Raw genomic sequence first — 27,441 nt, 5'->3', positions numbered from 1 at the left:
TAACACCCCCCTGCAGGTGGGGGACGCACGTGTAGAATACACCCGCGGTATCCCCTGCCTGTCGTAAGAGGCAACTAAAAGGGGCAACCTAGGCGCGGACATGGATTGCGGCTTGATATGTGTTGGACCTCCTGTGGATGGAAGGGGCTGAATACATTCACAGGTAATCCCTGCTCCCTGCCTGTTGTAGAAGGCGACTAAAAAGGTCATATCGTCATGGTCCCCTCTTTATTTTTTATTGTTTTTTAGGGTTATTTGTAGACTGATTCAAAATTTTTGATGTGCTTGCTGCTCGGAGATGGGCATCTTCCGTGGGCGATTACACCCGAAAGCCTGCTTATGACCACCCAGGGATCGGCGGGTGGGAGCGCCATGTACCCATGCAGTAGTATCCGCCTGACAACACAGCTCCCCACACAGCTGATTGCCAGGAGGACATATTATTAATTGTTTTTTAAATTTTTCTTTATATTTAGTACTCTGTACACGCTATGGGGTACATGCTATTGCGGGTGATTGGAGGAAGGGAGTCCTAGTGCTCAGTGCCTCAGTCATTCCATATTAGGCATCGTCCAACATTGGACCCCGGGCAGTACCGGCTACAATCAGGTGGGTATTGCTTTGGCTGCTTGGTTCGGCTACAGAGACCCCTGATCGGAGTAGGTGGCATTTGGGGAGGATGATTTCGGGCATGGCTTCGAAACTTCTTCGACCTGCCCAAGGTGGTCCCCCACCGAAGTCTTTAACTTTTGATTCTTTGAGGGGTTCAACCTCCTGGGAACATGCGCAGCGTGAAGGAATGGGTCCCAGCTTCCCTAGGTTTCTGGTTGCTACCAGAACCGATGGGCACGATTTTTAGCTGGTAAAGTCGATCCTCTTTAGTAGGCACATTAAAGGCGTCTACGGCAAACTTCAGGATCTCAAGAAAATGCACAATGGCAGTCTGCTTTTGAAGACCAGGACAGCACTGCAAGCTGATCAGTTGCTTAAGTGTGACCACTTTGGCGAAATCCCTGTAAAAGTGGAGGAGCACAAATCCTTGAATCTGGTTCGCGGACTCATCTTCCACCGCAACCTTATTTTGAACACTGATGAAGAGTTGGTGGAAGGCATGAAGAACCGTGGCATGACACACGTCCAGTGCATTACGCGCAAAGTCAATGGTGAAGATGTTGCCACTGGTGCCTTCATTGTCTCTCTCAAGTTGTCAGTGATACCAGACAAAGTCAAAGCAACAACTTATCGTTGCGATGTGAAGCCATACATCCCACCTCCTATGCAATGCTATCAATGTCACAGATTCGGACATACGGTATCTTGTTCGAATCGGTCTGTGTGTGCTACATGTGGAAGAGGAGCTCACGGCGTGGAAGAGTGCACAACTCTGTACAGGTGCACTAACTGCTCTGGTCTTCATTCTTGAGACTGGAATTGTCCGACATATCTGAGTGAGAAGATCCAGGAGATCAAGACCCTGGATGGTCCTTCCTACCAGGAAGTGCGCCGTAAGTTTAATTCCATGAATAAACCTGCCAGTACACTAGACTACAGCAGATAGCTCAGAGTCTCCCAGGTTCATTTACGACATCTTTACCCATGAAGATCGCTGCGCCCAAGGTGGCTGTTGCTCCTGAGAGCAAAGTTGCAAAGAGTAAAAGCTTGAAAGGGGGGGGGGTTGTCACTCAACCTTCGACCAACTAGAAGCCTGTGCCAGCTGGCAGTCCTGAGCTGACACAGCAGGGGGGAAGGCCAAGTCCCCCCCCCCCCCCCCCCTAAGAGGTCGGCGAAAGCCATGCCCAAATTGGCGGAGGTGGCATCGTCGACCTCCTTCTTCTTGAGGCGCTTTCTCCTAGCAGAGGTTGGCAGTCCACATAGCCAGCTCCGAACGTGATGTTGCAGCATGGAAAGCATCTTCTGAAGTGCAGTTGTGCCAGCTTCGGATGTCCTTCAATTTGAACTTCGTTGTCGTACACTTTTATCTTATGGAAAATTCTAAATTCCCATGGAGGGAATTAGATATTTTTCACTAATAGAGCATGTTAAAAATGTCAAAAACATATCAGATGTAAGGCTTTTCAGGCGTTTGCTCTATTAATCAACGTTTCGTCTTAGGTCTGACACTAGACTCATCAGAGTGGGATGTGTCAAACCCTACCCACTGACGCTGGGGTGTATGCAGGTGAACTTATCAGAAGCCCTTATAAGAGGCACAGTCTGATAACTGCATACGGGAGATAAATCTCCATAATGGAATTATTGCCCGCTTAGCAATTCCGAATGGAAAATTCTAAATTCCCATGGAGGGAATTAGATATTTTTTACCAATAGATTTATATTTATATCCCACTCTGATGAGTTTAGTGTCAGACCTAAGACAAAACGCTGGTTAATAGAGCAGACGCCTGAAAAGCCTTACATCTGATATGTTTTTGACACTTTTATCTTTCCAAAACTGCTGGGTTTTCTAGTCACAGCACCGTTCAAAGCACATTCCCCCCCGGTGATCCGAATGGGGGAGTAGAAACTCCAGATAATAATTTTACGTTAAACAGAGCCATGCCATATGAACTTGAAGGGATATCCTTCAGGATCTTTAATGCAGTGGTTTCCTGTTGCCTTCCGCATCCTAATGCTGTTGACCAGTTGTAGGTTCTTCCGCCTTTTGGAACCATTTCCTGTCCCAAGGACAATAGAGTGACCTAACCTCTACCCGCTCATCCACCCTCAAGGAGACTGTTGGCACTTGGTAGAGGGGATCTTCTTATACCGGAAGATACTCGGACCCTTCATTTTTTAGCCACCTGCATATAACAAAATTGTCATAAACAGTCATTGCCCCCTCTCTACCGTGGGGAGGTGGATGTCGGGATTTCATCATCATTATTGAAAATGAGACCATAATGGCTTTTCTCAGTTTTTCTGGAAATTATCTCCCAGCCCATCTAAACATGAAAAGAAGACTGAGAAGAGGAACGCCCTTACCGAACGTTCCCGCACTTCTGCTGCGAAGGGGAAATCATGCCCTCGATCTGGAGGGTATGAGTCTGCACCAGCAGGTACGCCTGCTCCAAAACCTGCGCGCTCCCCTTGTAGGGGGACTTCCTTCCCCCGGAAAGCGTCGGAAGTTCTGGGCGTCAGTCCCATCGCCTGTCGATGACGGGATAGACATCGAACTGTCATCTACATCTACGGATGTAGACATTGATTGTGTTTAGGTTTAAGAGCATCTTGTCGCTCATAACCTAATACTCGCTCTTTTAGTCCACACTATGGCACTGTTACAGTGGAATTGTAATGGTTATGACAGGCATCTTGCGGAGCTGCGCCAGCTCATTAGTAAGTTTGCGGTGAGTATAGTCTGTATTCAGGAGAAAACCTCAGACCACATCATGTGGTCTTGAGAAATTTCAGACTATACTCGACAGAACGATATTATGCTTACCGGGCGTCCGGTGGCGTGGGTATTTTCATTCTGATACTTATAGGAAAAGGTTCCTCTAAGAACCCCACTGGAAGCAGTTGCATTGTGGGTACCACTGCCTGTCATAGCAACAGTGTGTAACATTCATTTTCCACCAGGCCAGCCTCTTAACGTAAATGTCACTGATCTTATAGATGAGCTTCCACCTCCCTTCCTCTTATTGGGCAATTGTAACGCCCATCACCTCATATGGGGCTCTAAAGCGCCTTGCCCCTGGGGAAGGGAGTTGGAAACATTAGTAAGAGCTGGATTTATGTATTTTGAACACATTTCAGTGTACGTTGTGGCACATACTCTCGCATGGACGCAAGTCTATACAGCCGAACGTTGGTTCTGCTGTTTCGATGGAATACACACGATGATCTCTGTGACAGTGACCATTTTCCCATTGTTTTTGTTGAAAACAAATCAGTTGCGGCTCTTCCTCTATGGATTCTTAAACATGCTGATAGGCCAAAGATCATATCACTAGCTATCTTTAACGACGTGACTAGGCGAACCATAGATGTCGAAATAACTTGCATAACAGAAGTTATTCTTGCTGCTGCTGAGGAGTCCATTCCGTCCTTCTCAGACTCCTCTCCTAAAACTCATTCCTTGGTGGAACGAAGAAATTGCAGCAGCTATCAAGGAACGCTGTCGCGTTCATACAGGCTATCATAGGCAGCCTACTGTGGCCAACTTGGTAACATCTAAAAAAACTCCAAGCTAAGGCACGAGTTCTTATTCGCCAAAGTAAGAAAGCTTTGTGGGAGAGATGAGTCGTCTGTTACGTCACGTACTCAATCATCTTGAGTGTGGACTAAACTTTGATGCATTTCGGGTATCCAAGGAATTTCCATTGCAGGCAGTATCGTCACTGAATTACTCTTGATAGCTAACCATCTAAAAAACAGATCAAAACGCTTTTCAGACGTTTGCTCTATTAACCAGCGTTTTGTCTTAGGTCTGACACCAGACTCATCAGAGTGGGATGTGACAGACCCTACCCACTGACGCTGGGGTGTATGCAGGTGAACTTATCAGAAGCCCTTATAAGAGGCACAGTCTGATAACTGCATACGGGAGATAAAACTCCACAATGGAATTATTCGTTTTGATCTGTTTTTTGACATGCTCTATTGGTGGAAAAATATCTAATTCCCTCCTTGGGAACCATCTAGCCCGTTATTTCATGGATGTGTCTGGTTACTGGAATTACCATTGTGATTTCCTCGCTCTGAAGCAGGAGGCAAAACATCACCACCTTCCTTTTTCCACTCAAGTTTCAGAGGATTGTAACGTGCCCTTTATGGAGTGGGAACTCCGCAGCACCTTGGCGCTTCGCAAGGACACATCTCCTGGACCGGTCGGTGCCTATAACGAGATGTTGAAACACCGTAGTGAGGATAGTCTTTCATCTTCTTCGTGTGTTCAACCAAATCTGAATAGAGGAGTTTCCATCTCAGTGGCGAGAGAGCATAGTTATTCCTGTCCTCAAGCCTGTCAAAAATCCTAAGTATGCAGGAAGCTATAGGCCTATTTGTCTGTTTATGTAAGCTATTTGAGAGGATGGTAAATCGCAGATTGTGTGGTGGCTGGAGAAACAAGGATTTTTGTCAGAGGACCAATGTGTTTTTTGAGCCGCTCGCTCGACCACTGACCACCTGGTACGCCTGGAGAGTTCTATCCAGGATGCATTTCTCCACAAACAGCATTTGGTAGCTGTTTTCTTCGACTTAGAAGAGGCCTATGACACCACATGGGGATATGGTATCCTTTCAGTCCTGCATCAATAGAGATTTCAAGGTAACATGCCAGCATTTTTTGCAAATTTTTTTGTCCCTCCATCTCTTCCGTGTCCGAGTTGGGGGGGGGGGGGGGGGGGGGGGAATATTCGCAATACCACATTCAAGAAAATGGAGTCCCACAGGGATCGGGTCTTAGTGTCACTCTGTTCAAGATTGCCATAAACGGTACTGTCGCTGCTGCTGGTTCAGAAGTAATACTGTCGCTATATGTGGATGATTTTGCTCTGCATTATAGCTCGCAGAGCGACAATTACAGCAAGTGGACTTTAGAACATGGCTTTCGGTTTTCAACTGCAAAAAGACCTCCGTTGTCCACTTTTGCCAGGAGCGCACTCTTCACTCGCATCTTGAGCTTTATTTAGGAAATGTTGCCCTTCCCGTAGTTGACACGGATTTCTTGGGCTCCTTTTTGATAGCAAAATATCATGGGAGCCACATGTGCGGCAGTATAAAGTGCAATACACCAAGAAGCATATTTATAAAAATCAACTAAAGCAAACACAAAATAAATATAATACGAGTACAATACAATATTCAGGTACAGTGTTCAGCATTTTTTGGTCTGAAATTATCTATCACATTTTATTTGTAATTTTGCATTGTGTGGAACGTCTCAAAGCACTTGCTTGGATGTAATCCAGGCTTTTTTTTACAAGTATTGCAGAAAAACACTGTCTCGCATCATAATTCAGGCCTACTGTTCATTGCCATTTTTAGGATTACGCCTAAAAGTGCTTGGAATTTGGAAGAGTAACATCTATCCACGACCTCCAAATAGACTCGCGTCTGAAAAGCGTAACCTTTTGAATGTTTCTACTGGCATACCAGTTAGTCTCGCAGACAATTCCGACAATAAGTCGTCGGTCATAAATAATTGGAATAAGTAAAGTTCACTGTTAGGTTTAGTTCCTTGCAGTGGCTTATAACCTGACGAACCTGTGAATGGGGTTCTTTTGAAGTCCAGGTTCGTGTCATGGTATTCCCTCCAGCCATCAGTAGAGGTACCAGCACTGCCATTTAGCATACTGTTCTCATTATCGGGATCTTTATCACTCAACTCGACAACACAATCTCGTTCCGCAGTATCTTCCTCACCACTTAATTGAAAATTATTCTATCGCTGAAATCATCACTTTCATCTAAAAGTTTGGGTATTTCCTTCTCATGCAGCTCGAATGACGCCATGTTGCTAAGGGTATTTCCTTCTCATGCAGCTCGAATGACGCCATGTTGCTAAACGTCTGTTTACAAACTCGCATAGTCTTCAAAGCATGCCCACAGAGTCTGATGTGAAAGAGATTATAGCTATACACGGCTTCAAATTGCCGTTGAAAGATGTCAGTAGCTTACTGTACCTGTAATTCATGCGTGCGTAACCTGACAAAGGAGTTGTATAGGGAAGAAAATCATGTCGGGCATTGCCCGACATAGGATCTGTGCGCAATATTCTCGTCGGGCATGGTCCGCTGCGCGAGTTCTAAGGGTTAAGGTACAGCCCCAGCATTTGCGTGGTGTGAAAATGGGAAACCACGGAAAACCATCTTCAGGGCTGCCAACAGTGGAATTCGAACCCACTATCTCCTGGATCAAGCTCACAGCTGTGCATCTCTCAACACATGGCCAGCTCGCCCACTACCGCGATATTTATTTACATCTTAAATATTTTGTTTCTTATGTAAAGGATGGATTAAAGCTACCTTCTAATCCTCCAATACATTGTCGTTGTTTTATTTGATTACTAAATGTCCAGTAATTACAGTTAAAATTAACCTATTATAAAGGGAAAGAACTTGAAAAATTGATAGTTATGACCCACTGTACACAAATGTGCAGGTCATATGTGCAAAAAAAAAGAAGTTTATTCTTTTGATATTTTTCTTGCAGTTTATCATTTTCTGGTATGAAAAATATAGAACTCATATTTTTTATGAAAATTGTACTCATCAGTCTGAAAGGATTCCGAAAGAAATTAAAATACCAAACTTTAATTTAGAATTTCTCTCTACATACCATAGTATGACTACACAGGAAATACTGTAGTTAGTTACTATTCTTAGTCTCAAAATTTAACTGTCTTGTTGAAAGTTTAACTTGTTAACCATTCATATTCAAATTGTCCATGGTGTGAGATACTTGCCTATGATTTTCTAATATTTTTCTGAAGATTATTAGTTACATTTAGAATATTTTAAAATAAAGGGAAAGAACTTGGAAAATTGCATTAATTGCATTCATTTATTTTGAGTATTTACAACCTTCAGTGTGACTAGGTGACTCAGTCACTGTCAAACATGTCGTGATGTTATGTAGTCACTTTTCTGCAATGTGACAACACAGAACCAGTTGCTTGTGTTCAATGTCAAAACATCTTTTACGTTTAGCAGATGTAAAACTATGACTTAGACATTTGCCATTCTAACTTCAAAGCTGGTCTGTTCTATTGGTTATATTTCAGTCTTAATTTTAACTGCTAGCTTAAGTTGTTTGATAGGAAAATATTTATATTTCTAAAATTTATGGTTTGAATTAATAGATTTCATTTTTCTTTTTTATAAATAGGAGGTTACTTTCACAGAAGAGGAGCGTAACTTCACCATTGATCTGAGACCCTTCTTGAATCCTTCTGCGTATACTGTACAGCATGTAAGTATCCTATAATACACCAGCTCCATGATGTAATTGGTCTGACACCTGCTTCCTTCACTCAAGTTTATGGGATCATTCCACCACCTTTGGTTAACGTTTAAGATGTATACTTAAGCGGTTATCATCATTAAAATATATTATTCAGCAAAACATAAAGTAAATTCAAAACAGGTAAAAACAATTGTAAAGCAAGTTTAAACAGGGTAAAAACAAATGACAACTAAACCCAGCATGTGGACAGTGGAGGGGACCGCACGAGGTTGTGAACTGAAGTACTTTCATGAACTGATGTTCAAATAAGAATAACTCGGTTAATCTTTTCTAAAATGAGCTCATTATTAAATATCTATGACAAAGTCAAGGTAAATTTACATAAACGTAACAAAACATGTAAATAAGACCAAGTGTTTAACAGAACATACTTGTAACTTAAGACTTCAGCACTGCGTGCCCACTGCACAAAATCTAGACCTGTACATTGAAGAACATACATGCACCAAAGCAAATACAGTGGAACCTAGATTCTCTCTGTTTGGAGGGACCACGGGAAAAATGTACAATACGGGAAAACGGAAAATCCGGGAACAAATTAAAATTACGAACAATTTGGCTAAACACCACGATAATGAAATGTGTATAATTATATCTTACAATTGTCCAGCTCCATGGCTAAATGGTTAGCGTGGTGGCCTTTGGTCACAGGGGTCCCGGGTTCGATTCCCGGCAGGGTCGGGAATTTTAACCATAATTGGTTAATTTCGCTGGCACGGGGGCTGGGTGTATGTGTTGTCTTCATCATCATTTCATCCTCATCACAATGTGCAGGTCGCCTACGGGTGTCAAATCAAAAGACCTGCACCTGGCGAGCCGAACATGTCCTCGGACACTCCCAGCATTAAAAGCCATACGCCATTTCATTTCATCTTACAATCACTTGTCCAAACCATGCCATATGTACGCCATCCTACACATAACCTATCTCTTGTAAAACCTTCAATTAGTATGTTTAATATATTTTTATTATTATCTTTTATTAAATGCTGTGCATAACTATACCCTGTAAATGAAAATGAAAATCCACAGCCTGTTTCCAGTCATTCGACCGGGTCAGGAATGAAATGAATGAAGCCCCTATCGAGGGGCGAGGATAGGAATTGTGCTGGCTGCCGAAGCCTGTCGCACTCTCTGGGGCAATGATTAATGACTGACAGATGAAATGATATTGGAGAGTGTTGCTGGAATGAAAGATGACAGGGAAAACCGGAGTACCCTGAGAAAAACCCGTCCCTCCTCCGCTTTGTCCAGCACAAATCTCGCATGGAGTGACTAGGATTTGAACCACGGAACCCAGTGGTGAGAGGCCAACGCGCTGCCGCCTGAACCACCGAGGAGCACCCTGTAAATATGTATTGTAAATTTGCATAATCTCTAATACATATTGCGAATACATTTAACCTCAATCTGTGTAGTTGAAACTGTAGGAACTCTGTAATATTCATATATTGGATATAATCCACCATCATTCTAGTACATATGGAGGTTTCTGGAAACTCACTGTAATGATTTATTATCCAGATACTGAGATGTATGTAGAAACATTACGAATGTTATAGATTTCTAACCATAATTGAACATTTGAGTTTCATCTACTCCAATAGAGAGGCCCATCAATCGATTGCTCCTTGTATGTTCACATGTGTTGTGTTGCAAGAACATTTCCAGAAATCGATATTTCTAGACTGTTTGTCGAACATATATACAATCAGCCATTTCAATCATTAAAATGATGTGGCCTCTTTAAGTCGTGGGTATAGGTAGGCCTTCAACAGTCTTCTCCAAGTAGAACGGTCTTGGGCAGATCTCATCCAAGTGGTACCAGCGATCTTCTTGATATCTTTGTCCCATCTGTCCGGTGGTCTTCCTCTAGGCCTTCGATGTTCTCTCGGACTCCACTCCAGCACTAGTTTTGTCCATCTATCATCATTTCTTCGTGCAACATGGCCAGCCCACTGCCATTTTAAGGAGCGTACTCTCTCTAAGATGTCTTTAACCTTTGTAACAGACCGGATGTCATCAGCTCTTTTCCTATCTTTCTTTGTATAGCCTAGCATTGACCTTTCCATGGCTCTCTGCGCGGTCCGAAGTTTCCCTTTTGTGAATTCGTTCAGAGTCCAAGTCTCACAGCCATAAGTCAGCACAGGAAGGATGCATTGGTCAAATACTGTTTTCTTCAGATTTGCTGGCATTTTTGATCTTAATACTGAAGAATTCCTTCCAAATGCTTGCCATCCGAGCTTGATGCGCCTATAGATTTCTGGTCTTATATCACCTGTCATATTTATAATCTGGCCAAGGTAGATGTAATCACTGACCTCTTCTAATGGCATGTTCTTAATATTCACATTTCCAGCTTGAACCCATTCGTTGGACATAACTTTTGTTTTGGAAAGGTTTATGCTTAGGCCAATCAACTGACATTCTAATGCAAGATCTGTAATTAAGGTCTGGAGCTCTTCGAAGTCGTTTGCCAGTAAAGCAATATCATCTGCAAATCTCAAGTTATTTAGCCTTTTCCCATTAATTCTAATTCCCTTTTCTTCCCAGCTCAGCTTAGACATAGCCATCTCTAGGACCGCTGAGAATAGTTTCGGGGAGATGGGATCACCTTGTTTGACACCTCTGTTGATGGGGAATTCTAATATTGGGACATGTTTCGTTCGACATAGCGATCATCATCAGCCATTAATGCAACAAACACTAGGTCAGGGCCCTGGGCTTAAAATATAGAAAATATCATCATATTAAAAAAATGAAGCATGTCATAATAAAAAGTGATAATCACCAATCAATACACTAAAAACATTAAAAACATTAAATTTGAGGTTGTAACAATATATGCAAGTTAAAAGCAAAATTCGTTGTGGAGTACATGAACGGTGGCGATCTATGAAATTAAAAACAATTATGAGGCCACTGGAACATGACAGTGGATATTGTGACATAAATATACGTCAATGTGTGAAGCGTGGATTAATATTGTGAGGATGAAGTTCTGTTATTTTTCATAAATAAGGGTTAAAATAAGAGTTCATTGACTTGTCACGAGTCCAAGTTGAACTAGTCAAAGGCACATGACATTGAACAAACTAAATTTGACATAAAACTTGAACTTTAGCAGAAGCAAAATTCATAAAAGAGGTGCAATCTTGCTGTCAGAAAATACCAGTTAAGCTAGTTAATATATACAAGGTAGCAAATAAAACTAGAAATTGATATAATAAACTCATTAAAGAGTAGCGATGAAACTTGAATGTGGGGAGAGTGTTAGCGATCCTTATAAGACAGAGAGCATATTCTGGCGCAAATTAGAGTTTGAATCTGAAAAGAAAGAGAAAAGGGGAATGAAGTTATGTTGACACCAGAAGAAGAAAATGAAAAGAAAAAGAAAAAAAGGAAGCTTAACCCCTGGGACTGGTATGAGATGTCCGCTAGTGTTGGCTGCGTGAAGCAGACTGGCGGGTAGCTCTATTACTGCTTCTAGTGTTGTATGTATGCTTAGAGGCGGGGAGGGAGTCATGTCAGAAGGGGCGGCAGATTCCTTGGGCGGGTCTGACTTATGTGGAGGGGATGTAGAGTGAAGAGGTGGTGAAACAGTATCTCTTGTTAAAGGAGGAATGTTATTAGCAATTTTATAATTAAAGATGCTCATAAAACTATTTTTGTTTATATTGAAAGGAGAGAGTAGCCCTGGAATTTTCTCGATTATTGGGCTTTTAATTTCTGAAGTATCATTTAAATTTTGATTTCCATTAAAATGCTGGTCTAAGGATATGTAAATGTTCTCGAACTCTGTCATCAGTTTACTTTTATTAACGTATTTTATGATTTGAAGGTCTTTTTCAATTGTCGTGAAACTGTGACCAGTCTCTTCCATATGGGTGCTCATGGCGGAATATTTTTTATGTTTTGAAGCGTTGTAATGTTCAAGGTTCAAGGTTCAAAGCTACGTCCAGTTTGACCGATATAAGAAAACCCGCAATGGGTACATTTGTGTCCATAGATACCAGAGTTTGAGAATTTATCGTATTTGGTGTTAACTGTGTTAGAGCTGAAAAATATGTTACGGTTCGTGCATCGGGTTCTATAAGCGATATTGATGTCATATTTCTTTAGAGTGTTGGTAACTTGAAATAAGCCTAAGTTCGTATAGGTAAAGGCGGCATATTTTGTCTTCTTAGGCTTGTCCGGAATCAATTTAGTTGCAGTTTTTAATGTTACCTTGTTGATTTTATTAATTATCGAGGGATTATAGCCATTAATCCTGGCCAAATCCTTGATGTAATCTAGTTCTTCCCTGCGATTTTCAGTTGAAAGCGGAATCTTTAATGCTCTCTGTACAAGACTAAAAAATGCAGCCCATTTATGAGATTGCGGATGTAATGAATCGTTTCTTATAGTGATTGGAGCACAAGAAGGTTTTCTATATATTTGAAAAATGAACTTATTATTCTCTCTTCAAACATTTAAATCTAAGAAGTTCAAAGAACCATTGACTTCGTCTTCCTTAGTGAATTTTATGTCATTGTCAAGCTCATTAAGGGATGCTAGTATACTGTGGTATACTGTGACTTGTCATTTTTCTGTGTATGATGGCAAAAGTGTCATCAACATATCTTAATCATAATTGAAGACCGTTGATATTATTGATTATTTTGTTATTTTCCATATCATCCATAAAAATATTGGCTAGAATGCCCGAGATCAGGTCGTCCATTGCTAGGCTCTTTTGGTGGTATATACTATTATTTATTTATTTACATAGTTTACGCCCACAATGGAGCACTTAAATCAAACCCAAATACATTCACGTTAACAAAGAATTAACTGAAGATTTAGCTTGCATCATCATCTTCCTTTCGCAAAACCTCTTCATTCTGGCTGACCTGGCTGCCCTTTCTTCATCAGATGACATATTGTTTGTGATGTATTATTAAAAGTAAAATAGTTATTGTTAAGTACAAATTCTAACAAACTGATGTAGTTATCTATTTCACATTTACTTAGGTTACCATGTTTTAAAAGGTTTGTTTTGATAATCTTCAGTTTTATTTACCGGAATATTGGAATACATATTAGTAATGTCATAGGATACCATTATGTGATTGTGTTAAAGATTGAATTTCAATAATTTTTCACCAAACTCAACAGAATTTCTGATATAAGTGGTATTATTGAACTTAAAATGTTTACTGAGAAAATTATGCAAAAATTTTGAGACTTTGTAACAAGGGCTATTCATGCAATTAATAATAGGGCGCATAGGTATGTCATTTTTATGGATTTTTGGCAAAGCTTTTGCGGTTAGGAGTTTTGGGTTCATTATTATAAGTTTCTGATACTCGTGTTCTTGTAATAAGAAAGGTAGATTCTTCACTAGGTTCTTTAAACTTTGTTGGATCTTAGTAGTAGGATCTTTATTAATATAAAGGGCACTAGGAAAGTTTTGCAGTACGCAGAAACGGTTGGCTGGACACCCCTGTTATGGTGAGGGATGAAAAGAGGGGTGAAAAATGGGACCACCTTCACACCAGTTATTACCAAGCAGTGGGATTGAAAGCAAATTAAGATGTCAGTGTGGTCTAAAGGTGAATATCGCGCAATTATCCGCTACAGTTTTGCTCGTGGATTAACTGTTGACCATTGCCTGGAGGAAATGACTCCTGTGCTGGGGAAAGACTGTCCATATCGGAAAACAATTTTCCGCTGGTACAAAGAGTTCCAGAGGGGAACTTTTGGGGTTGAAGACGATCCTCGTTCAAGGCGACCGTCTGAATCAGTGACTGAGGAAAACATTGAAGCTGTGAGAAAAATGTTGCAGCAAGAGAGGCAGTTGACATACTGGCAGGTAGAAGAGACCCTCCACATACCTGCATCAGCTATTCATTCAGTTCTACATGACCATGTTAGAAAGGTTTGTTCTCTTTGGGTGCCCCATTCACTTTCAGAGGAACAAAGGGCACATTGAGTGAAATGGTGCCGAGAAATGCTAAAACAGTTTGAAAATGGGACTTCGCGTAACGTCAATAGCATTGTTACAGGTGACAAAACTTGGCTTTATTATTACGATGTCCCAACAAAATCCCAGAACAAGGTGTGGCTGTTTAAAAATGAGGGTACTCCTGTGACTATGCAAAAGTCAAGGTCAGTGAAGAAAAGGGTGATTGCAGTATTCTTCACAAAATGGGGCATCCAGACCCTGGTTGTGTTAGAAACACAAAGGACAGTTACTGCAAAGTGGTATAGTGCGACTTGTCTGCCTCAGGTCATCCAGGCTCTCAAGCAGCTCCATTCAAGGTCACGGCTCAACACTTGGCTCTTGCATCACGACAATGCTCCAGCACATCGTGCTAATGTAACAATGAATTTTCTTGCCAGATCAGGGTTGACTGTGCTTGATCACCCTCCATACAGTCCTGAACTTGCCGCATGTGACCTCGCACTCTTCCCACTCTTCCCAGAAGTGAAGATGAAGCTGAAAGGGCGGAGTTTTTATCCGACGAGGAGCTTCTGGCAACATGGGATCAAGAGTGTGAAAATGTAACCGAAGAAAAGTGGCAAAGTTGGTTCAGTGACTGGTTTCAACGTATGGAGAGGTGTATTGAGTGTGGTGGAAATTATTTTGAAAGAGTCTAAAGCGTTCACTCACATTGCAAAACTTTCCTAGTGCCCTTTGTATAACTGCTGTTGGCAAAAAAGTTTTCAGTTTTCTAATGTAAGGTAGTTATAAATAAAATAATTTTATAATTTTAATATATCATCTTCAATACGGTCTAATATGAGATTAATTACATGTAAAGCAACTTGTAAGGGGGGGGGGGAACTGCCTTCTCCACTAAACTTTATGGGATCAAATTCCACCACCTTTGGTTAACATTTGAGTGGTGAAATGTTAGTGACTCACATCAAATTTAGTGAGCTCTTCAAAAAATACTCTTATTTTATGAGAACATAAACATCCAGCACTCAGGTACCACTTACAACCACCAGTTGTTGAAGGGGCATTAAATTATTAGTATCCTATTATGTATTTTTGTATTGTCCTTGATTAATTTTTTTTGTTCCAGTATTTCAAAAAAGTTACTGTTCATGCTTTCAGTCTGCTTCTCTGCCTCGAGTGTTCAGACTGTTTCGTGGACTGGGACTTCGACATCTTGTTGTAGTAAATGATACTAATGAGGTAAGTGTAGGCTTGTAATAAAAGGTATATTTTCTTTAACTGAAGGGTCTCCATCTTCTGTTTCTGTTAGATTTATAAGTTTGTCTGCTCTGATAGTAGGATTAACCCCCCTTCAAGCTTTTTCACTTGGTTTCCCCAACACTAAAACACATTCACAACTGAACTTGTTCTCTAGATGCAGAAATGCTCTGTAACTGTAGAACCATGGTGTTATCTATTACTGTTGGTTCAGTATCTTGCATATTTCAAGACCTAGTTGAGAAAAAATAGTTGATATAAATAGGATTATTTAATGGTTGTTTAATTGTTGTACATACATTAAAGATTTGAAGACCAGGCGAGTTGGCCGTTAGGTTAGGGGCGCACAGCTCTGAGCTTGCATCCGGGGGATAGTAGGTTCGAGCCCCACTGTCAGCAGCCCTGAAGATGGTTTTCTGTGGTTTCCCGTTTTCACACCAGGCAATGCTGGGGCTGTACCTTAAGGCCACGGCTGCTTCCTTCCCACTCCTAAGCCTTTCCTAACCCCCTCGTCACCATAAGACCTATCTGTGTCTGTGCGACGTAAAACAAATTTAAGAAAAAGATTTGAAGAATGCCTGTCAAGAGGAACAGAAATGCTTAAACTACAGACTCGTGCTTAAGTTTAATGTGGCCAACCTCAACCTTTGGTTTAATGTATAGTGTCTTAAAAAATAATGTAATTTCAAAATGTTAATGTGTATACGAGAAACACACAGTGAAAATGCCAAGAGAAGTGTTAGTGCTGCAAATGTTTTGTTTTAAACTGTTGATTTCCTTAGTCTGTAGAAACAAATTTATGAATAAAATTTAGAAACTGCCTAAAAGAATATATGTGATAACAGAATTGTACCTGAAAAAGAAACAGTTTTAACAACACAAGCTATTTAGGCCTTTGCAGTAGTGAAATTACCAGCGTTTTGCTCCAGTGTGGCTCATTAGTTGGATTGCCACACCTTTCCAAGACACTGGCAGCTAGTGCATTGTTGAGACACCACTGCAAGCCTCCTGTGTTGGACAGTGGAGTGACGATACACTAGGGGAAGTATGTACTTCCCCTAGGATAAATGGCTACCTTTGGCTTTTATATCAAATTTATTTTAATTAAGTTGTTAATTTTTCAGTTATATTTCACTTGTTTTCTTTTTCAGGTAGTTCTAAATTTTATTTATTCATACTCCCAGGATGGTAATATGGTGAGATCGAATCAAGGTGTCGTAAAGCTAATGCAGTGAGCTCGCAGTTGTGATCAACAGTATTCTGTAAGAAGGAAGTCAGCTCCCAGACGAAATTATCTTTACATCGGTCTGTTTTAGACCAACTTTGCTTTACGGGAACGAAAGCTGGGTGGAATCAGGATATCTTATTCATTAATTAGAAGTAACAGACATGAAAGTAGCAAGAATGATTGCTGGTACAAACAGGTGGGAAAATGGCAGGAGGGTACTCGGAATGAGGAGATGAAGGCTAATTTAGGAATGAACTCGATGAATGAAGCTGTACGCATAAACCGGCTTTGGTGATGGGGTCATGTGAGGAGAATGGAGGAGGTTAGGTTACCTAGGAGAATAATGGACTCTGCTATGGAGGGTAAGAGAAGTAGAGGTAGACGAAGACGACGATGGTTAGACTCGGTTTCTAACGATTTAAAGATAAAAGGTATAGAACTAAATGAGGCCACAACACTAGTTGCAAATCGAGGATTGTGGTGATGTTTAGTAAATTCACAGAGGCTTGCAGACTGAACGCTGAAAGGCATAACAGTCTATAATGATTATGTATGTATAATTTAGTTTCAATAGACTGAAGAAACCAACAATTATTATAAATTGAACGAGTCAAAAGTGGAAGGAAGTGGCTTCAAATATGACAAAAAATAAAAGAAGAAATTCTAGGTATCAAATGAAGTGAAGCTTTGGTATAATCACCATGATTTTCTCTAATTTTTTATTTATTTATTGCAGGTATGACTAACCTTCAAATTGCCACCTGTATAATGGGATGTGTGGGATTATAGATGTAGGGAAAGAACTTTCTACGTATCTAACTAGGTGCGAAGAGCAAACCAAGAAATTCTACCAGTTCATAAACTGTTCAGTCACATAAATGTCTGTAAATTTAATAATAGGTTAGATAACTTCTGTATGTTTCTTTTACTGCTTCAGAAAATGAACTTGAGAAATGTAACAAACTCAGCCCTCCAAATTCTAATATAGCAAACCTAGACAGATTAATTGCATACACAGATACTAATTTTATCCACAACCATGGCAGAGTGTTAAAAGTTAAGTGCACATCACACATCCAGACAGCTATGAAGAAACATAAATTGGTTAATTTCAGTAGTAATCATTAGGGCTTGGATGTTTAGGAAAAGTCATATTTTTTCTTTGTCTCTGTTTTCTTGCCTGATTGAATTTTGGTGCAAGTCAGGTGATTGTCACAATTACGTGATTTTTATTTGTCACATTTTGGATTTTTGTTGTCATATTTTGAGCTATTCTCGTAGAAACTTCATATTTCAGCAGTTTGACGACAGCTGTAGCTGTGCAAAAATCATCTTCAACTTATCAAATGTGAACTAGTGTTCACAAAACTTCTTGGTATCACATCTGCAGTTAATGGAAGTGCAATACCCTTTGTATAGGATGAAGGTCATAGACATCAGTGCACCTCTTACCCCACCCGCTGTACTCGGCAACTCAGTCTCCCAGGTAGAGACAGAAATAATCCTGAAAAATCCATCCAAGCAGTGAGCTAATTACTCCTGGCAATTGCTCACTTGTCTTTGTTCAGATATTAGAATATCAACCTTCTTTTCACTTACGCAAGTGTCAATTTACAGTGAATCGTATCCCAGCATACATTCCAGTATGCCTAAGGAAAAGTCTTCTACTAGTGTTTAGTAACAAAGTTTTGTTAAGGAATTTGGTGAAGAGTATTTCTGTACAGGCAGTTTAGTTCTATTTTGCAAGTTGTGTGAAGTGCAAGTCGTGGCTGAAAAACGTTTTAATGTGCAACAACACTGTAACATGGCAAAACACAGCAGCAATGTCAAATGACAACACGTCTATAAGAAGAGGCAGCAATTAATATTCAATAAGGCTGTTACATCTTCAGTGATGGACAGATGTTCGGATTTTTCAAAGGAATTTTGCGAGATGATGGTGTCTGCAAACATTCCTCTAAACAAGGTGAAGAATCCCCATTTCAAGAATTTCCTGGATAAATACACAAAGAAATACGTTCCTACAGAATCAACACCAACACTGTGAAAAAACTACCGCCTACGAAGATAATCTAAACCGAATGCGACACAGTGTAGCGGACAATAAGATTTGGATATCTGTTGATGAGATGACGGACACTGCAGGTAGATGTATAGAGAATGTAATTAATGGAACACTCCATGCTGATGGCCCTGGGGATATTTTTTTATTAACCTCAGAAGTTTTAGAGCGAGAGAGAATCCTTCAATGATTGCAATTCTTTTTGATGATGCACTAAAAAATTTGTGGAAGGATGAAATTAAGCAGGAAAACATTCTTCTCTTTGTTACCGATGCTGCTCCGTACATGGTGAAAGCTGCTTAAGGCCTCAAGATATTTTATCAAAGAATGACTCCTCACTTGCCTTGCGCATGGTCTGCATAGTGTGGCAGAAGAAATTTGTGGATATTTCCCTGAAGTCGATAAAATTGATATCTAACATTTAAAAACTTTTTTTAAAACACTACTGCAGGTTGCAACTTTCGAGGAGTTAGCTCCTTCGACACCACTCTCTACACAGCCAGTTCTTACTAAGTGGGGAGCTTGGCTCGATGCTGCAGTGTATTATTGCGAAAACTACTCCACTATCAAAAACATTCTTAACGGCTTCAACAAAGATGATTCCTCTTCTATCAAGATTATGCAGGAATTGTTTTCCAACAGTTTGTCAGAAAGGCTGGCGTATATTAAGTTGAACTTTGGAATTATAGTTTTATAGGACAAATTCCAAGAAGCTTCAACAATAGCAGAATGTGGATGTTTTTCTTAATCTAAATCAACAGACTATACCAAAAGTGACATCGTAAAGAATGTTCACAAAAAGTTTTTAGATTTTGTATGCCATGTCATTATTATTTGTGTGTGTTATGTTTAGTTTTTAAATGACTTTACATATGTAGCTTAAGATTGTTACACTATGACCAAACTGGATACTACTTACAAAGTTTATGCAAGGAGTAATTTTAATACCACCTATTCAATACAATTTATTCCACTATAGTGTGGTTAAATACACATGGAAATTACCAGAAATTACAATTACCAGAAATTACAAATTGTATTGAATAGGTGTTATTAAAAGTACTCCTTGTATAAACTTTGTAATTAGCTATTTTTCAGTACGGAATAATGACGAGAATAATGGTTTGTAACGGATACTACTTCTTATGAGATAGGATAAGATTTTCTTTTTTTGCTATTGGCTTTACGTTGCACTGACACAGATAGGTCTTATGGCGGCGATGGGATAGGAAAGAGCTAGGAGTTGGAAATAAGCGGCCATGGCCTTAATTAGGGTACAGCCCCAGCATTTGCCTGGTGTGAAAATGGGAAACCACGGAAAACCATCTTCAGGGCTGCCGACAGTGGGGTTCGAATCCCACTATCTCCCGGATGCAAGCTCACAGCTACGCGCCCCCAACCGCATGGCCAACTCTCCTGGTAATAAGATTTTGTGTACAGTGTTATTAGGTGGATTTCTAATAAAAGTCCTTTTCTACTTAAACTTTGGAATTATATCAAGTCAATTACTCGTTTAGAAGCTGCTAGCTTAGAAATTCATGCAAGTATTGAAATTGTGAGAAGTGTTGAACTTTCAGTAGAACAACCACATGGAAATAGTATAAAACAGTATAAAACAGAAACTTCAAAACATGCGTAATCGAAATGACTGTTTTTGCTGTTTATGCAAGATAAATGATGTTCTTAGAGCAGAAGGTACCAGTACATTTCAAGATGAGTGCATACTTGACAGCAGTGGTTTAATATTATTAACTCACAAACAGGTGTGTAAATGGCGAGGAACTTAACTATTAAATGTTGATATTAATGTAACATAAGTAAGTTTGATGTTGGCTTGTAATATCAACTCATAAAAAAAAGCCATCAATTATGAGGTACTCAAAGAAGTGGATCATATTGCAGGCAAAGGGAAAGTAGAAATATGGCCAGAAAGTCCTCGATCCAATTCGGAACTTGGAACGGCCTGATGTATGCGTGGAGAGTAGCAAGGAGCAAGTGCTCTGAGCACATATTTCTACTTTCTCTTTGCCTGCAATATGATCCACTTCCTTGAGTACCTCATAATTGACAGCTTCTTTTTATGAGCTCATATTACAAGCCAACATCAAACTTACTTATGTTACGTTATTATCAATACTCTGTGGAAGGACGGTATACTAAATCAGTTTTTGGATGTCCTTGTTTTATTTTCACCCAGTATTTAGCAGTGCTACGCTTGAGACTTTTTAACCATTCCAAAGTGATCAGGTCTTTAAACATTGGTTAATATCTTCACTTTCATATTATACTTTGACCAACAAGCCCATAACTTGTTTATATTCTTTTAAGCATTGTATTTTTACTTCATCCTTTTAATGTCACTTATTACTAAGGGTTTATTATATGTACTACATACTTGTAAATCTTTGTTCATATGACCTGTTTCAGCTGATGATTGTGTCCATAGACACCGAAACCGGTACTGAATAAAAAAATGTTGTGATCATATTAACAACATATTATGTATTGAAAAAAGGTGGATCAATCAAATTTCCCTCTAGTGTATGTTATCTCCTTTCAATACAGACCAGATACGAAGTTTTTAATGTTGAAAGGTACCAACTGTCAAACTGAGAAATTACTTCAGTTACTAAATTCATATCAATCCTCCTTGCAATTTACTCTTGAAACTGAAAACAATTTCAAAGTAAATTTCCTTCATTTAACTATTGGCCACTCTCAGAATATCTACCTTTAACATATACAGGAATCCTATTTCTATGGATAATTCCAGGTAAATCATGCCGCCCTTTCCATTAAAGTTAGCTACTTTCCACAGCATGATTAAGACTTCTTTCTGTACTCATAAATCAGTTGGATTTTGATAAAGAACTTCAGATTATTAAAGAAATTGCAGTGAATAATGGCTATAAGACGAACCTCATTGACAAATTAGTATTTCAAAAATAGAAGAAATTAAGTATTTTTTCACCATACTCATCATTCCATCATGAGTTGACAGTTCTACCATACTCCAATCCAGTTTCTATAAAACTAGAAACTCTTCTGCAAATGTAGGGTTATTTTGTAGCATTTACATGCAATTTTTATTTTTCAAAATTATCAAAAACAAAGGATACCAACAATAAAGAAAATAAGTGTGTGTGTCCAACCATTGTTTCCTTTCTCTGTGGGGTTGGATATGTAGATGAATCTTTGTAGTGAGTTTTTACGACCAGATGCCCTTCCTGATGTCAACCTCATGAGAGAAGTTACCGAGATGAGATTAATAATGTGATATATAATAGTTGGAAATATTCTCATCCCTAGTGTTCAACTGTGCTCCAGAAATTCAAAACATTGCAACTAAATTTGGCCTTAAAATATCATTCAAAAAGACAGAAATTATGTTCCAAAAACTATCATCATTAAAAGAAAAAAGTATGTAGGGTATTCAGCCCGAAGGCTGGTTTGATCCTCTGCAGCTCTGCCAACAGCTGTCATAAATAGCCTAGGCGTACTAGGGAAATGATGTGTGAGGTAGTTTCCCATTGTTTTCCTCACCGAGCCAGCCATTGCTATTACATATGTCTGCCAAGCCCACTGAAATGCATGCACCAACCGACCCTATGAGTGATATTTTCACACCATTCATAACAGGGACTGGCTGCATAAGCAATGGTATTACCAACATCACTCATACCTCAGTCACTTTCATATTGTCAAAGCCAAGGATGACACTGAGACAGGTCAATGAAAGTAACAAATTTGATGTAGCCCATACCAGAAGAAATAGTGCACTGTAAACACTACATCTCGCCAGCAAAGGCATAAAAGAAATAAATGTACTGTAAATGGTAATAAAGTCGAAAGTAATGACAAACAACGTAAATAAAAATCCCTCGATCCAAATAAGAATAAACTAGCTAGAGCACAAAAATTAACCTGGGACATCTAAAAAAAAAATAATAATAATAATCACCTGTCTGTACCCACAAAACTAGAACACTACAACACAAGTTATAAAACCAGAAGCAACATATGTAGCAGACCTTCTTCCACCTGAATGTACAATAAGACAGACTGCAGAAGATCAAAACAAGGAATGGAACAACCTGCATCAACAAAAAATACCAGAAGGATGGATAATGGCAGATAGTACCCAACAAAGTCGTGTACGAAGAGTTCAAACCCATTACTGATACTGTTTGCAAGAGAAGACCGGGATTCTTTGGATACATAATGAGAATGCAGGATTCAAGATTTCTGAAACAACTGTTACAGTATAATCCCTACTAAAAAAACAACACAATAGGCTGCAGATGTATCAGAGAAATAAGAGATGATCTGAAAGAAATTGGCTTTACACCAGAAGACACCACAGATAAGATATTTAAAAAAAAAATCCAGGGCACTAACATCTGCTTCACAATTGCAAGAAGGACACTCTCAACATTAATATTTTCAACACCAGAAAGGGCATGAAGATTGGAACACATGAAAAGTGCTGAGAGGACCACAAGGCCTAAACAGTCCCTTCAAAGAGACTTGGATAATGGACTGACTAAATTGACCGTATGCAGTTGTAAAAGTGGTGGTGGTGGTAGTAGTAGTAGTCTACTCCTGTTGAACAGTACCGAGGGGTCTGCTCAGGGTGTAACGTCCCCATCAACACCGTGTGCCCACACTTCATATGAACACTGCAGGGAGGTTTCAAATTGAATCTGGTTTTTGGCACACAATCTAGTGGTTAGAGATTGTATACCACCACCTCTCCTATCCTGCCAGCCAACATTCTCATAGTGAAATTATTTTTCAACCAACGGGACTCGAACGTGCTCACCATGGTTCAGGACCATGTAGACTAGATGCCTTAACAATTATGGCCATCAGGTGGGCTCGTAAAGAAAATAAAAGTATTGTGTAAAATTTACAGTGAGGCAACTGTAGTTCCGTTTACGTCGGTCAGACAGAACAAAATTTTAAAATCTGGATGAAAGAACATATTAGATATTTTGAAATTACACAAGCCCATAGAATTGCAGTTCGCCAAACACCATATAACAATCATTTCTTCAATCTGCATCAGCATCTCAAAAGGCTTCATATTAAAATCAAGTTTCCATATTAAATTCTTTAGAAATGCTGAAGTGTGTCAAAAAATAACCAAGAAATGTGTATACAGGGTGAAGTGTAATTTGTGCACTCGGGCGTCGCAGCACGACTCCTCACATGCCAGCAATAAAAAAATGTCTCTTACAAAATTTCGTCTTGCGAGTATATCCGGCAGAAAAACGACGTCGAAGAGTAGCAATCTGGCAACACTGTAACCACATGTAGGATAACTACCTCTGTCAGCAGTAGGTAGTCGTACTGTACAATTGGTGCAGTGGATAGAGTTTTGGGTTAGCATGCAGGAGGTCGAGTGGTCGATCCTGGGTTGAGGTGTATGTTTTTTATTTCGTAAATGTAGTCCAGGTGGTATGGTATCTGGCATCTTAATCGTCAACAGAGATTGCAGTGGGTCCTCTAGAAACCATTTGCACTTGCATACTACGATCCTAGAAATGGACGAACAATCGTTTTCTTTGGTCATGTCGTGGGCGTGAATTTAATATGGACAGTATTAGTGCTAATGTGCTACATCTGCGCGATCATATTACATGTAGTATAGTGGCGTCTCCGAAAACCTTAAAAGGTAGTTCGTGGGACGTGAAACAAATAACATTATTATTATACATGTAGTATGTAAATGACAAGTAGATGTTGTGTTATTGTACTGTGCTATCATCTTTAGCATATCGAAAGTGATATTGTTTGTGTAGTTATTCTGTCCTATGACTGGTCATTTGTTTCAGCTGTCTATTTCTTATTAGTCTGACCAGGTATTTGTTGTTTCAGCGTTACAAAATGTTGTAAATGTAGGATACACGTGAGCTCAGAAACGGTGTCTTACTGTATTATAGTAGGTAATGTCAGATGCAAATTAGCAAATAAAAAATGCGCCTCAACCCCGGACCTCCTGCATGCCAACCAAAAACTCTACCCACTGCACCAACTGTACAGCACGCCGAGAACGTGCTGAAAGCGGTAGTTACTCTACATATGGTTACAGTGTTGCCAGATTGCTACTCTTCAACGTCCGTTTTCTACCGGATATACTCGCAAGACGAAAATTTGTAAGAGACATTTTTTTTATTGCTGGCATGTGAGGAGTCGCGCTGCGACGCCCGAGTGCGCGAATTACGCTTCACCCTGTATACAAACTAACTTCCTTTACAGAACACTATGCAATTAATAAATTGTACACTTCAACCCCTTAGCTTATTTTGACTGCCTGATTTTCTTTGCCAATACCTTGTGTTGACATCAAACGTTCACACTGCAGAAGGTATATCCAGGTGTTTTTAATGCAATGTTTTTGATATTTCAATGTACCTTAGTTTGTAAGACCGTATATATTGAATCTGTACTTATGATACGTAAAAAAAGAAAAAACTCGGGTTTTTCTGTTGTATTTGTAGGTTGAGGATGACTTTGCATAAATTCAAAATTTAAGCACCTAAATTGGAGTAAATTGTGAGAGAAACTACTGTACATCTAACACTTACCAGAAATATCATTATTTCTTGTTTTTTTTATTGGCTATTCTTAGTTTGTGTTATGAGTCCACTTCTTGTTGTGCACATTCCCCCCTGAATTTTAATAACTTATGTTTTAGTGGCGGTTTCCTATAACTGTGTTCTGTAGTAATTTGCAGACCATAGGCAGTGGCTGAGAAGTCTATTGGGTGGTCCTCAGAATTGGAATACCAGTCATTATGGAGCAATAGTGGTGGGGACGGAGCGGTGCGGAGTGGAGCAATTGTTGTGATGTCAGCACCTGGTTGTACCGAGTAAACTACCAAGTGAATATACTGTAGCGGCACGTTTAAACACGTTATTGGTATAATAGATAAGTAAAATTAGAAATCCATCTTTTCAATACTAATATTAAACTAAACAAGTTATAACATTTACTTGGAACTAGTTTCGACGCTGGTGAGAATCATCTTTAGCCAAATATGAGAACAGGCATTCATAAATAAACATATCATAATATAAATGCACATATAAACACTCTTAATATAGGACTTATGATGACCCTGAAAGTATCTGCCTGTTCTCATATTTGGCTGAAGATAATGCTCACCAGTGTTGAAACTAGTTCCAAGTAAACGTTATAACTTGTTTAGTTTAATATTAGTATTGAAAAGGTGGATTTTTAATTTTACTTACCTATTATTCTCGGTTCAATACGGACTTGAAAATGAAATTCTTAAATTTAAATGTTATTGGTATGACAATGTAAAGGTATTTCACCCATCTATTCAATGCCCTTTTCTCACAACATAATTGGTTTGCTTAATACAGCAATATTGTTTTCTGCTGCAGAAGCAGACCTGCTTATTTCATCCTCGTGATGCCTCAAATTTGATACACCACCACGCGTCGCATAAATGCGACCGCAAAATATGCATTTCGCTGATTCTTATCATCGGTAATTCCAAAGAATTGCCATGCATCAGACGGTCTTCGTGGTATTTGTGATACAAATTTCCATAAAAATTTATTAAATGCTTTTAAATATTCTAAGACATGAATACCATCTAAAAATGGGATTAAATATCAAAATAATACCACAGTTATTATGTAATATACTTTGCATTATCTACAAAACACAAGTAGTGGAGGAAATATAGATACAAATTTAATAAGCACAGACTAAATACAGGTACAATACACTTACAAAGGGAGGCCACGATGTTCAGATCACGGAGTATCTTCAGACTTTGTACACATTTAGTAGTCCGTTGGGACAAGCTAATGTGCAAGTAGTAAGGCATACTACTAAGCCGTTCTTGAGAAAATCGCAAAAGAAATTTTGGCATCGAATATGTACCAGTGTGTTGCGACCATGAGCACAAAATGGCGATGGTCAAGTGGTTAGCTTTCAAGCTCCGTAATCACTGGATCGAGCCCCGCTTGTCGTTTTGTTTTTCTACACTGGTCATTCTTTCATATATATTACAATTCAAAGGTAATATAATGAAAAAGTGTATTTGAATGAACTTTTATTGGATTTCCAATGCTCTTCACTAATTTTTATCATTACAAAAATATATTTCTTTTTTTAATTTGTTTACCGTACAGGGTCGGTTTTTCCCTTGGACTCAGCAAGCGATCCCACCTCTACCACCTCAAGGGCAGTGTCCTGAAGCTAGATACTTTGGGTCGGGGATACAACTGGGAAGGATGACCAGTACCTCATCCAGGCATCCTCACCTATGCCTTGTGGAGGGATAGGAAGATTGGACAGGATAGGAAAGGAAGAGGGAAGGAAGCGGTTGTGGCCTTCATTACGTAAGGGCCTACATCGCAGCATTTGCCAGGAGGAGAAGTCGGAAACCATGGAAAACCTCTTTGAGGATGGCTGAATAGGGAATTGAACCCCACTCTACTCAGTTGACCTCCCGAGGCTGAGTGGAGCCCGTTTCAGCCTTTGTACCGCTTTTCAAATTTCGTGGCAGAGCCGGGAATCGAACCCGGGCCTCCGGGGGTGACAGCTAATCACACTAATCACTCCACCACAGAGGCGGACTACATTTAAAAAAAAAATTATAATTGTCAACAAGTAAATTTAAAAAATGAGTTTTCCTGAAAATGTATGCTTGTCATGATTTGCAAAATCCCTCATACCTGACAGTGAAATCGGGTGAGGTACCCGGAACTACTTGGCATCTGGACTGTTTGACCTGCAACATATATGAAAGAATATGACCAGTGTTAAAAAACAAAATGGCATTGAGCGGGGCTCAATCCAGTGGCCCAGCGATTACGGAGCTTGAAAGCTAACCACTCGACCACTGCCATTTCGTGCTCATGGTCGCAACATACTGGTACATATTTGATGCCAAAATTTCTTTTGCAATTTTCTCAACGCCCAAGTAGTATGCCTTAC

The 27,441-nt window shown here is 39.6% G+C and overlaps 1 protein-coding gene across 1 annotated transcript in view; it reads left to right on the top strand.

Moving 5' to 3' along the window:
- ClC-b (chloride channel protein 7) overlaps positions 1-27,441 on the top strand; it is a 178,769-nt gene that overhangs the window by 145,726 nt on the left and 5,602 nt on the right. Inside the window, exons 15-16 of the mRNA XM_067150131.2 lie at positions 7,831-7,914; positions 15,074-15,154. Coding sequence (XP_067006232.2) covers positions 7,831-7,914; positions 15,074-15,154 — 165 coding nt within the window. The remainder of the gene's footprint in view (positions 1-7,830; positions 7,915-15,073; positions 15,155-27,441) is intronic.

This window comes from Anabrus simplex, chromosome 6 (assembly GCF_040414725.1).
Source record: "Anabrus simplex isolate iqAnaSimp1 chromosome 6, ASM4041472v1, whole genome shotgun sequence".
Lineage (NCBI taxonomy): Eukaryota > Metazoa > Arthropoda > Insecta > Orthoptera > Tettigoniidae > Anabrus > Anabrus simplex.
Note: the sequence above shows the minus strand (reverse complement) of the source record. Positions and strands in the feature narration are given on the sequence as shown.